Raw genomic sequence first — 13,197 nt, 5'->3', positions numbered from 1 at the left:
GTTTTGTGTTTTTTATTAAAGTTTTCTCAAACAAGGGAATAAAAAGCCACTCTTTTTAAAGTGATTACGCGAAGAAAATATGTTTAGCTTGTGTTTAGTAAAGGTAGTTTAGAAAATGCCGACAACATGTCGTAAGTGAAAAACAAATGTTTTTGTTATTTGTATTGATCAAAACTTGCAATCAGCTTCATCGCAGGAAAGAGACGACGATAGAGCAGAGACGACGGACAGTATAATAATTCAAATTGACATTTCTTCTGCCTTTCATGTGCCGATTTATTCATTCTATCTTTATAACGGCAAGATATAGTTCACATTTTACATAAGTACAAAATGTTATACTTCACTTATATCAGTTATATCATAATATATCACGAAATATCAAGGATTTCAATTTCATGTATACCAAACTCTGTGAGAATATAAATAAACACAAACCATAAAGAAATATTACAAGTGCGGTTAACAAAAACCATTTAAAGAAAAACATTACATTTAATTTGTAACCGTGTATTATTGTTCACGCTGTGTGCTTTCCATTAGAACTGTTAATAACATGAAATCATATGTAGAATTATAATATTTCATAAAAATATAAAGTCAATTTATGTCAGCGCCTCATTGCGCAGTCCTAGAAGTCAAACCTTCTCAGGTATATGCAGTGGTGTTCTACAATCTTAAATTAAACATAAGGTATATTACGCTTAATTACATCTCGGGCAAACCTTCCACAGTGCTTGCTGTAATTTTCATAATTCATACATGGGACTGGCAACCTTGCAAATAGAAGTCGACACGGCGCCATATCTAATACCCCGAACGTCTCTGTGTCAAGTGGGGCAGTTCCATCCGGATAAATTCCCTTCTTAAAGGCACCGGGCACTATTGGTAACTTCTCAAAGCAATTCTTGGTAACGAGCAATGAAGAGCTGTTGATAGTATAAAACATTGTGAGAAACGGCTTCCTCTGAAGTAACGTAGTTTTTGAGAAAGAGAAATTTTGTCACTCGGATAATTCAAGACTTCAGCTGAAGCTTTTAGCTGAAAGCACACCAAGTTATGCAACTAGGGTGTTTTTCTTTCATTGTTCTCTCGCAACTTCGACGACCAATTGAGCCCAAACTTTCACAGGTTTGTTAATTTATGCAAATGTTGAGATACACTAAGTGAGAACACTGGTCTTTGACAATTTACCAAACGTGTACGTTGCCTTTAAAACAATACAAACCATAGTCATCTTGAGGAAAATTTTATTCGTGTGTGACTATGAGTCACATGCCCATTTTCCACGCATTGTAATAAAACTACTACCGTCATTTGCAACGTGTGTATGCTCGTCTGAAGGCTATAAATGCAAATTACAAAATTGTTAATGGGAAAAGTGGAGGCGCCATGTAAAGGAGTTAAAATGACCATGTAAACCGTGTTGGTAATACAATGGGTTAAAATAGTGTAGTATTGACTTTTGCAATCCGAACAGTAATGTCCAACAGAGTCGCTGGTATACCATGCTATTCTAGAACAGTGTCTATACATGTTTCCTACATGTGCCGTAATTCCAGTGTGGAGTATGCTATAATCTTTAAAATAAGAAAACCCTAAAAGTTCACTTGCAGGTTTAACCAAAACTTTTATCTTGTCTTTTCTTTTGAAAATTTGTTGATGTTTACAATAAGAACATATTGTGATTTTAATAATATAAACAAAATTGTAGTTAAGTGGCCTGACTTTTCGCCCTAGCAGAGTCTTTCTTGAAGGTATCGAAAAAATCCCCTCTAAAAAAAAATTGTAAACATGCGTTAGCATAATTTATTTCGAGAAACAGTTGCGACAAGATTGGACATGGAAACGACCTTATAGTGATATCTGCTTTGACTTCAAAAGTTAAAGACAGTGGACACTATTAGAATTCGTCAAAAACCAGTCTTCTCATTTGGTGTATCTCAACATATGCATAAAACAACAAACCTGTGGAAATTTGAGCTCAATCGGTCGTCGAAGTTGCGAGATAGTAATGAAAGAAAAACACCCTTGTCACCAAAGTTGTGTGCTTTCTGATGCTTGATTTCGAGACCTCAAATTCTAAACTTGAGGTCTCGAAATCAAATTCGTGGAAAATTACTTCTTTCTCAAAAACCACGTCACTTCAGAGGGAGCTGCTTCTCATAATGTTTTATACTATCAACCTCTCCCAACTACTCGTACTCAAGAAAGGTTTTACAATGATAGTTAGTTTGAGTAATTACCAATCGTGTCCACTGCCTTTAAGCACACTACTGAAAATAATTTAAAAAAATGCTGAGCGTGGTGACAAAAGAGCGGGAAATTTTGTAATGTGTAGTTTGTTGTCCTTTCCTTTTGAAAGAGCAGATGGCCTTTGTTTTCGCGTCCTTGCCCTCAACAAGTTCACCCCAGAGCCCTCCTCCGATGCAAATTTTGACAGCTGACAGTTATTACAATAATCTCAACAGGGTGCTTCAACTAAAAGTGCAACAGACCGTTATGAGTTCATAACTTGGTCATTGGCTGTTTACTTCGAAATTCATAAACAAACCCCAACCATATGGATACGTGTCACGGCATCAGGTTGAGTTTTGTTTCATGAGGAATAGGCCTATACTTCTTTTACTTTACAATTTACAATTCTCCATCTTAGTTATTATAAGATTTCAGACAACTCTCAGTAACAATATTCCCGTATATTATCATAGGCATATATCTGTCACTATTCTTTGTAGTAATATAACAGTTCTAATAGCTATCAGTATAAACTGTTAATAATATACTATTATAATGTTCTCTTGATGCGACTGAAAAGAATCGGCAAGTTCTCATTGATAAACCTACTGCTGATTATATGTTATTCTTTGACTCATTTTTTCCATGTTTCTCTCATCGTTATCGAAACCAGATTTTTACCAAACTGGTCGGGATAGTTTCATGGCTAAATGCAAATAACTTTCGACTTTTATCTTTTGATTCATCGACGTTCTAAAATAGTATTCCCGACCATTAAATAGATCAATATTCTAGGCTCTGGCGACGGAATAACTATATATCAAACCATTTGCGTATAAAATTATCTTTTCATAATAATAAAATAAACTGTAAAATTATGTAAGCTTTTTAATAACTCAGCGTCCAGTTTCAGTAACACTTTTGCGTGTTTTTTTTTGACAGTTTCAAATGAAAAATGTGAAATTTCCCAGTCTGTTTTTTCTGGGTTTGAGTTTAATAAGACATCGAACCAGCGACGAATTGTAAAAGAAATAAATATATTCGTGCAAAAATAATAACTTCAATATATTTTATAGTTTGTGATACTCATTCGTAAAAAATATGATGTCAAAATGTTATAGTCTCAAGTATATCGTTTATGATTTTAATTTTACACTCAACATTAGATGTATATTAATGAAATTGATAATTTGTTATTTTGCATTATGGAACTGGTGATAGTATTTCCTCTAACTAGTATTCGTTCTGTTTAAATAGTTCTTTTATATCTTGAATATATATTTTAACAATGCGGTTCCCAACTCCAACTTTGGAAGAGTTTTAAAAATTGGTCCCTTTTTACTATAAGTGTTCTGCTGTATTTCAGTCAAAATATCACCATCTCCTCTCCAGTCATTAATATGAATACACACATTAATATTGGGTTGTGCGTGATTACTGGTAACACATACGTGATATTTTATGAAGCAAGTTATATAACATTGTCGAATGCATATTACGTTTCCTGTTTCTGCATGGGAGGTACAACATCGATAATGAAGTATGATTTTGTAAAACTTCAGAAGTTGTTTTTACATCTATTGTTTGAGTCAAGTCTTCACTATCAACCCTGCAAGTATTCCAAATGAAATTGTTTTCTCTTAGGTCATTGAAATTTATTTCTCAAAAAGTGAATCGTCAGCACTGCTCAAGAGAACAAAAAGCCAGTAAAAATCTACATCTAAAGTTCATAAATTGTTAGCAGGCTCATGTTTAAGGAATATGTTACGAACCAATGGACTTCAGGTCAATTAAATTGGCTTGCTTGATGAAGCTTTCATGTAAAACAAAAATGTTGTACCTTCCCTTTTATAAAAAAGCAAAAGCAGTTTCGTCCGTCTTAAAACGTCATTCATAAATATTCTAGACATTTTATATTTACAATTTTACACATATGATTATTAGTCAATGTTTAAACAGTTTGTTTGTATTGTTTCAAACGGCTGCAGTCGTTGAATTTTCTCTTCTGAACGGAAACCTGGTGACAAGGTTGCTGATTCTGTTCTGTGTCCACATGTTCTTTATGGATCCGGACCTGCTACGGTCCGGTTTGGACTCGTGTGTTGGACTCACCTTAGCAATGGATAGGTGCCTCTCGATTGCCTGTCCCAAGAGCTCCGGATCAAATCCCGTACAAACGATGGTCTGAGGTGCGGCGGGGGCCTGACTCGTGCTCGGTTGGTCCTCAGCTTCACATTTCGTCACCGGTTTCGGGGTGGGTTCGGTCGGGGTGGTCGTGATGACTGGTTTCTCAACCACCTCGACCTCAACCGTGTTACCGTTATCGTCCTGGTCGCTCTCGACCTCAACCTCTCCAAGCATGGGCTCCAGTTCGGTTGGGCACTGGGCAGTAGTGGGGTAGGACCGGACTCGGCAGTACCCGTTCGAGTTCCTCTTCTCGCCACGTGAGAAGATCTTGGCGGGAAAGTTTGCGGTTGTGGTATTGTTGTTCTGGGTTGCACTGATGTGTTTCGGGGACCAGCCCTGTAAGTCCATGGCACGGGTGTTGAGATCCGCTGCTGAGGAGTGGTTGTTTGTGATTCGCATGCTGTGGTGTCGAGTGGCCCATGAGCGAGGCCCGATAGCTGAGTTGGTGATGGGTGGTGCTTCTACGGTGCTACTCTTTGGTGAGGGTAGCTCACCGAGATTCTCGTCCAGACACGTCTCTGCCTCCCCGTTCACCGATGTTTCCTGTGGTAACTCAGGGGTGGCATCGAGTCGAGATATGATGGTGTTGTTCCTCTTTCTGGAGAACTTGTGCTTCTTGGCATCTGAGAGTATCTTCATGAGGTCTTCATTGGAGCAAACGATGCCTGATTTTGGGGTTCCACGTCGCGGGTCATCTTGAAGCATGTTCTGTGGTCTTCTCAGCATCGATACATCAATGGCGGATTCACTGTGAGATCTGAGCATCTTCTTCTTTGGATGTGGTCCAGTTTTAGGTTTGGGTAGAACTACCTGTTCGACTGAACTTGAGCTCGACATGGTAGTGTCGGACGGACTGCGTGATATCTTACCCTCGCCGTCCATTTTACCGATGATCACAACACTATCAGACGACTGGTGGCGAAGGGATCTTTTATACAGCCTCGTTCGTGATTTAGGTCCAAATCGGGTCTCCGATCGTGTTCGTGGGAGCGATGAGGACTGATTTCGTCTTGCGAATGAGATGGCTCGAAGTGATTTTATATCTACCCCGTCGAGGCTTACACACGAGCGATCGCTGCTTGTGCTACTGGCTGAACACGTTGATAGACTTGCACGCGGTGTATCGGCACTGCTCGTGCTGGCGGATCGGTTGAGTTTGCTCGTTCGTTTCATACGGGATCGCCTATATCTACCTACGTCAGAGATGACTGTCTCCTGATTGGCTGCTTGCTCCGGTACGTCCGGCTCATTTGCATTAATGTCAGGTGTGTCATTGTCCTGGGAGCTCATTTTATTGGGCTCTACGTTGCTAGGCAGTGTAGTGATGACATATTCCGTACCGCTATATCCAACTTGTCTGCTACCGCTGTTTGCCGTGTCGCTGCTGCTACGTCGTGGCGATCGCCTCCTTCGGAACAGGCCCTACATAGACAAGATGATCAAACAAATGTTTAATTACATAACAATTAAGTCAACGGAAATTACCCCGGTCATTAAATCGTGCAAGGTGCGCCTTGGCCAAATTGAAATGACGACCCGATAAACAAATTTCGAAGAAGAAGGAACTCGCTGGAATGCGAATGAATAATTTTGTTCGGCTCGCTTAAAATAAAAAATAATTATAAGTCGTTTAGCAGTAATCACTTCCCGTCTAATTTATTATGTGCAGTCTCTGATGAATAATGTGTGGTAGGCCTTAATGTCAAAGGTGTATCTCAACATATGCATTAAGTAGCAAAACTTTGAAAATTTGAACTCTTGGTCGTCGAAGTTGCGAGAGATTAATAATAGAAAAGAAAAAACACCCTTGACGCACAAGTTGTGTGCTTTCAGATTCAAACACCTTGAATTTGAAACCTCCGCTGAATTCAATTCAAATATTTTAGTGAGGGAGTCCTTTCTCACAATGTTTTATACTACCAGCAGCTCTCCATCGATCGCTACCAAGTAAGTTTTTATGCCAACAGTTTGAGTAATTACCATTAGTGTCCAGTACCTTTAAGGCCAATCTATTCAGTAACTTGATAAATTTGTTTGAGCACATGGCCGTCTACTGTAACATTTCATAAGGACATGTGACGGCAACCCTTGAAGTGGACAGTACTGACGAAAAAAACTTTGCTTCCGGCCTGCCAAAGTCAGCTGTCTAAATTGTTTTCACCAAGCTCCTATAGTTCTTGAAATAGTAAACAAACAAACAACGTCAGTTCCAGTATTATTCATTAATTATGCCGAGTAGGTTGGGATTCACGCCTACTCTGCACCTGGTTTCTTGGTATTTTTGGTTGTTGTTAATCTGTTTTGTTTGTTGTTGCATCATGGTGGTTCTTCTGTTTTTTTGTTTTTTTTTTTGGTTGCGTGTTTTGAATGGATGTGTATTTTTCCCCCGTGTATTAAATTTCTTCGTCCTATTTAAAAACGTTTTTTTTTTTTTTTTTTGTAGTTTTCAAAATGTATGTGTGCTTGGATCTAGTGCTTTTTTAAATGAATGTGCAATGTTTTTCTGTGTAAATTTGTAATATTTTATCTTAAGTTCACTTCTGTACCTTGTTATTAGCTGGGATCCATGGGAGATCAATGAGTTTTTCTTACTGAATGGATTTCCCAGGATAAACAATAAATAAATAAATAAATAAAATAAATTAATAAATAAATGTTATTTTTCGACCGGTTATTTAACCTTGTCTAACTCCCACTCTCAAACCATACACAAATTTTTACAGATGTTTATATTTCCCAGCATTTGCCTTTTCTGGGTGTTCGTGGTGACATCTGGGTCCAATTTCATAGAGCTGCTAAGCACAAAAATTTGCCTAGCACGAAATTTCTTTCTTGATAAAAACAGGTTTACCAACCAAATTTCCATGTGATTTTCAGGATAAGCAAACAAAAGCTGAATACCAGTAACAAGCACTATGTAACAAATGGATACTTGGCTGGTAATCCGGTTTTTATCGGGGAAGAAATTTCATGCTTAGCAAATGTTTGTGCTTAGTAGCTCTATGAAATTGGGCCCTGGTGAGATTTCAGCCGATTAATCTTAAAAAACTGTATTTCAGAATAGTTGTGTGCAATCAATATTTATTGATGGGCAAATCAATACATGCATAATATCAATAGGTAAAGGAAAAAGATTGCACACTTTAGCCCAGGTCATTTATCATGGTCAACAAAGATGCATATTAAATATAAATAAATTATAAAATAAATTGTTGTTAAGTTTTTTGTTCAAACTATCTCTTCAACATCTGGGAACGTTATTAGTTTTGCAAAAAAATATTAAATCAAGACAAATAAGATGTTCACCGTAACCCGATGGTCTACTGGCTGTACATGATGATATTCGTGTACAACTGACAATGGCGTGACATGTTTGGAAATGAAGAGTGAAATCATACATGTAGCCTGCAGAGAAAATTGTGTGAATAGGGAAAACAGTGTAGCCACGAAGACAGTTTGATGTGATTTTTTTCCACAAGGAAATGTGTGTACGTTTGGTAGTCACTCCTACAGTATATACATCAACGGCAATATTAAAACGACTGGTTACAAGCCTATACAACAGCGTTGATAGTATAAAGCAGTTTGAGAATCCTTTCACTACGAAGTAATTTAAAAACATAATAATTGTCAGTTTTACGCCATACACATTTGAACCCGAGAAGCGTTACCGCAGTAACGCGTCTCAGAGTGTGCACACCTATGGGTTATTCTTCGAGCGTGGATAAGTTATTCGCTCCGGACTTTTAGCGATATTTCAAAAACGCTACAAATGCCTTTTGAAATGAAATTTCCCCATTAGTATGACTGTTTATGTGTAAATTTAGATTTTATGTAAATTTAGGATTAAAAGAATCGATTGTTTCCAAAAGTACACTTTGCCTTTACGTGACAATGATAATGAACTACCGGGTTGTGTACGCTTGACTAACATTTAAATTTCTTCATTTTAAATTGTGTGATACCAGCAAAAACAAAAAACCAGCATTTATAGGTTGCACACTTTTGAGTTTAAGTGCTGTATACAGAGGATTGTTAGTGCTGAATCAACAGGGTTTTCAGTCCGTAACGGCTTTCTTTTTTTTTTTGGAGTGTGGAAAATATCACATCTGGATATAGGCGTGCAAATAATAATATTACGACTGACGATGCTGTTAGTGTTTAGTGACTGTGGAGGAACGCTTCAGTAGTTACTTGATGGAACACTGTGAAATCGTTTATTCGTACAGGAATGCAAGCATGACAGAAGAATAAATTTATTATATTTTGTTTAAAGGAGCAGGTTGCCTTTGCGAGTTGGTCTATTAAAGGCAGTGGACACTATTGGTAGTTGTCAAAGACCAGTCTTCTCACTTGGTGTATATCAACACATGCATAACATAACAAACCTGTGAAAATTTGATCGGTCGTCAAAGTTGCGAGATAAAAGAAAAAACACCCTTGTCACACGAAGTTGTGTGCTTTCATATGCTTGATTTCGAGACCTCAAATTCTAAACTTGAAGTCTCGAAATCAAATTCGTGTAAAATTACTTCTTTCTCAAAAACTACATTACTTCAGAGGGAGCCGTTTCTCACAATGTTTTATACTGTCAACCTCTCCCCATTATGTGTTACCAAGTGAGGTTTTATGCTGATAATTATTTTGAGTAATTACCAATAGTATCCACTGCCTTTAAAGGGTCTATGTACTTTTTCCTAACAAAAAACACAATGTCCACAGATTTACATTAAACTTACACAGTTTGAAGATTATGACAGTAGAAAGCTTCCCTTGAAATTTTACTTACTGAGGTGCTGTAGTTTTTGAGAAATGAGTAAAAGTAATAATTTTCGTCTCAGTTTTAGCATGTAAAAACGTATTAACCAGTTATGCTATGGTTTTGGTATAATATCATATCTGGTTAAGGGGATTTTACATGCTAAAATCATTTTGGTCTCATGAGACCAACACTATTTTGTGACTTGTTTACTCATTTCTCAAAAAACTACACAACCTTAGTTAGTAATATTGAAAGGAAGGTTTACACATCTTCAAACCCTGTAAGTGTAATGTAAATCTGTGGACATTTTGAAAAAGTACCCGAATCCTTTAAAAAGCGTTTGTAACCGTTTGTTATAAAATGCATAATTATGGTTGGAAAGATGTTTTAAAAGTAGAATATAATGATACACATAAGTTTGCCTCGAAATTGTGTGTTTTTCCTTTTACTAACACGGACGGCCGTTACTTATTATGGGAGTCAAAAATTCATTGACTCCCATATAATGGCCGACCCTGTTAGTCGCGAGGTAAAAGGAAAACCGTGCACTTTCGAGACATGTTTGTGTGGATCTTTGTATTACAATTTTTACAGCATCTTTCTGCCGATATGCATTTGATCACAAACGGTTATACAAACGCTTATCAACGACCAACTCGACCGATCTAAGGCAACGTGTTCCTTTAACTTGATACCATTCAGCTTGATCAACGATATTCCTGTAACATGACCGTGCTTTTATTTTTTATTTTTGAAATAGTTTCTTCGTATATTTTGTGTTTATTTCCATGCTTATGGTTTTGTTTAATACTATGATCAAGATGACAGTGCCCCTTGGTGGCCCCTTCAAGATCAGTCTTTAATTAACCGTTTCGTATTGTATATAATAATTGAGGCATAATACACAGACCTATATATTAGTGTCCAAGGCGCTTGAACAAGGAACACGGAATACTTTTTTATGACCTTGTTTAAAAATATAAAAAAAAATGAAATATGAGACCCAATTATGTAGCATCATTCAAGAAACTAAGGAACCACTCAATTATTCGCATTCACAATTAATCGAATTCCTTGGAATTAAAACCTCTTCAGTTTAACCAAAAACGCAAAACTACTTTATGATAAACCCTCGTCTCATTTAATCATAAAGTCTTACATACAAATCAAATCTTAATCCATATTTTTGTTCTGTTCCATTTTGCTCATTTCCACAAACCGAGTTCCGATAAATATAGCGTCAGAAAAATAAATTTAATGAAATTTCATTAATTTATTTAAATTTATTAATTTATTCCACCGGTGGTGTTTACTAACAGTTATGCATGATACTGCATCAACAAATAGTTTAACTTTCGTTTAGTTTGACACACAGATGTTTTTATTTCCAATCAGTAGAACAACTGGTTGAATTACATAAGTGATTTAGCTCAAGTTTTAAAATTATAAATCTAATTGTTCACCACAAATTTGTGTGTTTTCAGATGCCTAGTAAAAAGCTTCATGCCTGAAGTTAATATTTGAGTGAGAATTTACCAAAAATTATAGGGGAGCCGTTTCTCACCATTTAACTTTGTACGTTTAAACATCCTATGGCATAAATTTAGATTTTGTTTTTGTATTTATATGCTGCGACCATTGGGTCAGAAAATAAAAACTCTAGTTTTAGCAGTGTAGAGTTCCCCACCCACACCATGCTTTTAGATTGCTTAACAGTGTGTACCATTTGGTTCTTTTGTTTGCAATAGTAACTATTCGAGACTTAGTGCAATACTTGACGATGGCTCGTTATCCAACATGGCCGCTTGTACTTCATGTCACAAGTTATTCCAATAACAAAATATTGCATCTCCAAGTTTGAAAGCAAAGCTTCATGTAGGACAGATAAAACATCTCTCCAACCATACGCATTTTATAAAAAATGATGATTACAAACACTTTTTAACATCTAAGACCAACTCGTCCGATCCAAGGCAACGCGTTCCTTTAACAAATCTGTAGCAATTTCACAATGATTTTACAATTTCACAATAATTTCACAATTTCACAAAGATTTCATTCGTATTGTCCACACAAACACAGCATTTTATTTGGTATGTTGCCGTACCACCATAGAACTAAAATATTCAAACATGTGTTACAAGAAATATCAAATAATTTCCAAACATAAATACATATCACGTAAGGGCCTATCACGATTAAAATAGATCGCTGTAAGAAAAGACATGACCTTTTAAAAGTTTAAACACAGGACCCAATTTCATAGAGCTGCTTAAGCACAAAATTAGCTTAAGCAAAAAAAATCCTTGCTTAGTAAAATCGGATTACCGACCAAGACTCCACTCAACTGTTATGCTAAGTAAACAATAGCTAAAAACCAGTCACAAGCAATGTATATGGAATGACATTTTTTCCAGTAACATGTGAAAAATAAGCGAGCTATTTTCGTGCTTAAGCAAATTGTTTGCTTAAGTAGCTCTATGAAATTCACAGTACTTAGCTAAGTACAAACCAATGCGCGTACGGATTTTGGAAACAAGAACCAAAATGCAATGTTACCAATAAATTTGTGACTGATTGCCTTGAAACAGTTGAGCACTTAAAGACAGAACAGAAACTCCCTTAGATTTTGTAAACCAGAGGAATTTTGTTGTGATATTCGATTCTTTTAAATTAAAAAATAAGTCCACCTTATATTAAACACAACATCGGCTGAAAATATTCACTATATAGTGCTTATTAAAATCAATAAAATATGTGCCCAACACTAGACTGTTCTTGTTATTGTTTTATTACGATCGCCGTCTGTTATTAAAATCAACAGAAAACCTACTTTGGCCTACATATCGAGTCTTGGTAATCTGACTCATTTGTTATTACATGTACATTTCACGAAACGTACAGAGCTATATGCATTGTACATGCAATGCAACTACACCATGCAGTACCCGAACCCCGTAGAAAAAATGTCCATGTAATTATTCACGAACGCCTAGCCTTAACGTCAGTTCGTCCTTTCAATTCTCTCCACACGCCGGGTCGTTTTACCCTTTTTGAAACCTTGATTAAATTATGGCGCGCAAATGATATTCCGCCGTTGTGATTTCTTCCCATCAGAATTATTTGTCCCTTTCAGAGACTCAATGTAAAGGTTAAGTTACACGGTGGTTTGGAGAAGACGTTGAAATAAAAGTGACAGCGTGCTATAGCTCGAATGGATGGGTGGGTCAGGTCACTCAAACACCGTCTTATTACTAGAGAACTATCGTTCTATTTTTAGACGCCGTGTATCGTCAAAATAACACTCTTGAAACTGTGCTGTACAAATGCCAAGTGGTGTTAGATTTTCTATCATTTGTGTGAATGCAGTCGGCATGGTGATATGAAAAGGCCAAAATATTAATAAAGAAGTAATTGATACACGTAAACAAAAACGAAACCGTGGATATGGGGAAAACAAACAGCTGGCCGCTTTTACAAATAAGCAACACGAAAACGAAACACTCTCTCCGCAAACAAATAGCAGGAAGACGAGAAAAATTATGAACAAAAAAGAAGTAGGTCTTTTCTTGTTGTTTCTATCGAGTAGCAGCCACATGTTTAATGTTCGTTTAGACAAATACTAACAGTCTAATCAATATCATTTTATCCTGAATGACGTCAATGCACCTGGATGCATGGAGTGTAGGCCACCGCCTTCATCAGCTATCAGCAGTAGGCAGAGTATGGTATCCCCATATTGCCTCCGAGCCTGAGTGCAATGATTCTGCTACAACGTGCCTGCACAACGTAGCAATTTGATCCTCTGATATATCTTTAGGGTTTGTGCAGACAACTCATCAGAGTTTGTCTGCTGTCAGAATATCCACGACTGATGACAGGTCTCGGGGTTGTTTTTCTCCCAGCTGAATCCCAGCCGAGATGACCCCTGGCTTTCAGACCTTGTACCTCAAGTCGAAAATAACAAAGTATTTCATCACCGCATGGGTTATAGAAATATCACTGACCGT

General features: G+C 36.9%; 1 protein-coding gene across 1 annotated transcript in view; it reads right to left on the bottom strand.

The window, feature by feature from the left end:
* Positions 1-267: 267 nt before the first annotated feature.
* The window catches only part of LOC139952968 (uncharacterized), a 52,819-nt gene continuing 39,889 nt past the window's right edge, over positions 268-13,197 (bottom strand). Inside the window, exon 2 of the mRNA XM_071952316.1 lies at positions 268-5,847. Coding sequence (XP_071808417.1) covers positions 4,213-5,847 — 1,635 coding nt within the window. The 3' untranslated portion in view covers positions 268-4,212. The remainder of the gene's footprint in view (positions 5,848-13,197) is intronic.

Source organism: Asterias amurensis, chromosome 21 (genome assembly GCF_032118995.1).
Source record: "Asterias amurensis chromosome 21, ASM3211899v1".
Taxonomy (NCBI): Eukaryota; Metazoa; Echinodermata; class Asteroidea; order Forcipulatida; family Asteriidae; genus Asterias; species Asterias amurensis.
This window is presented reverse-complemented; position numbering and strand designations above follow the sequence as displayed.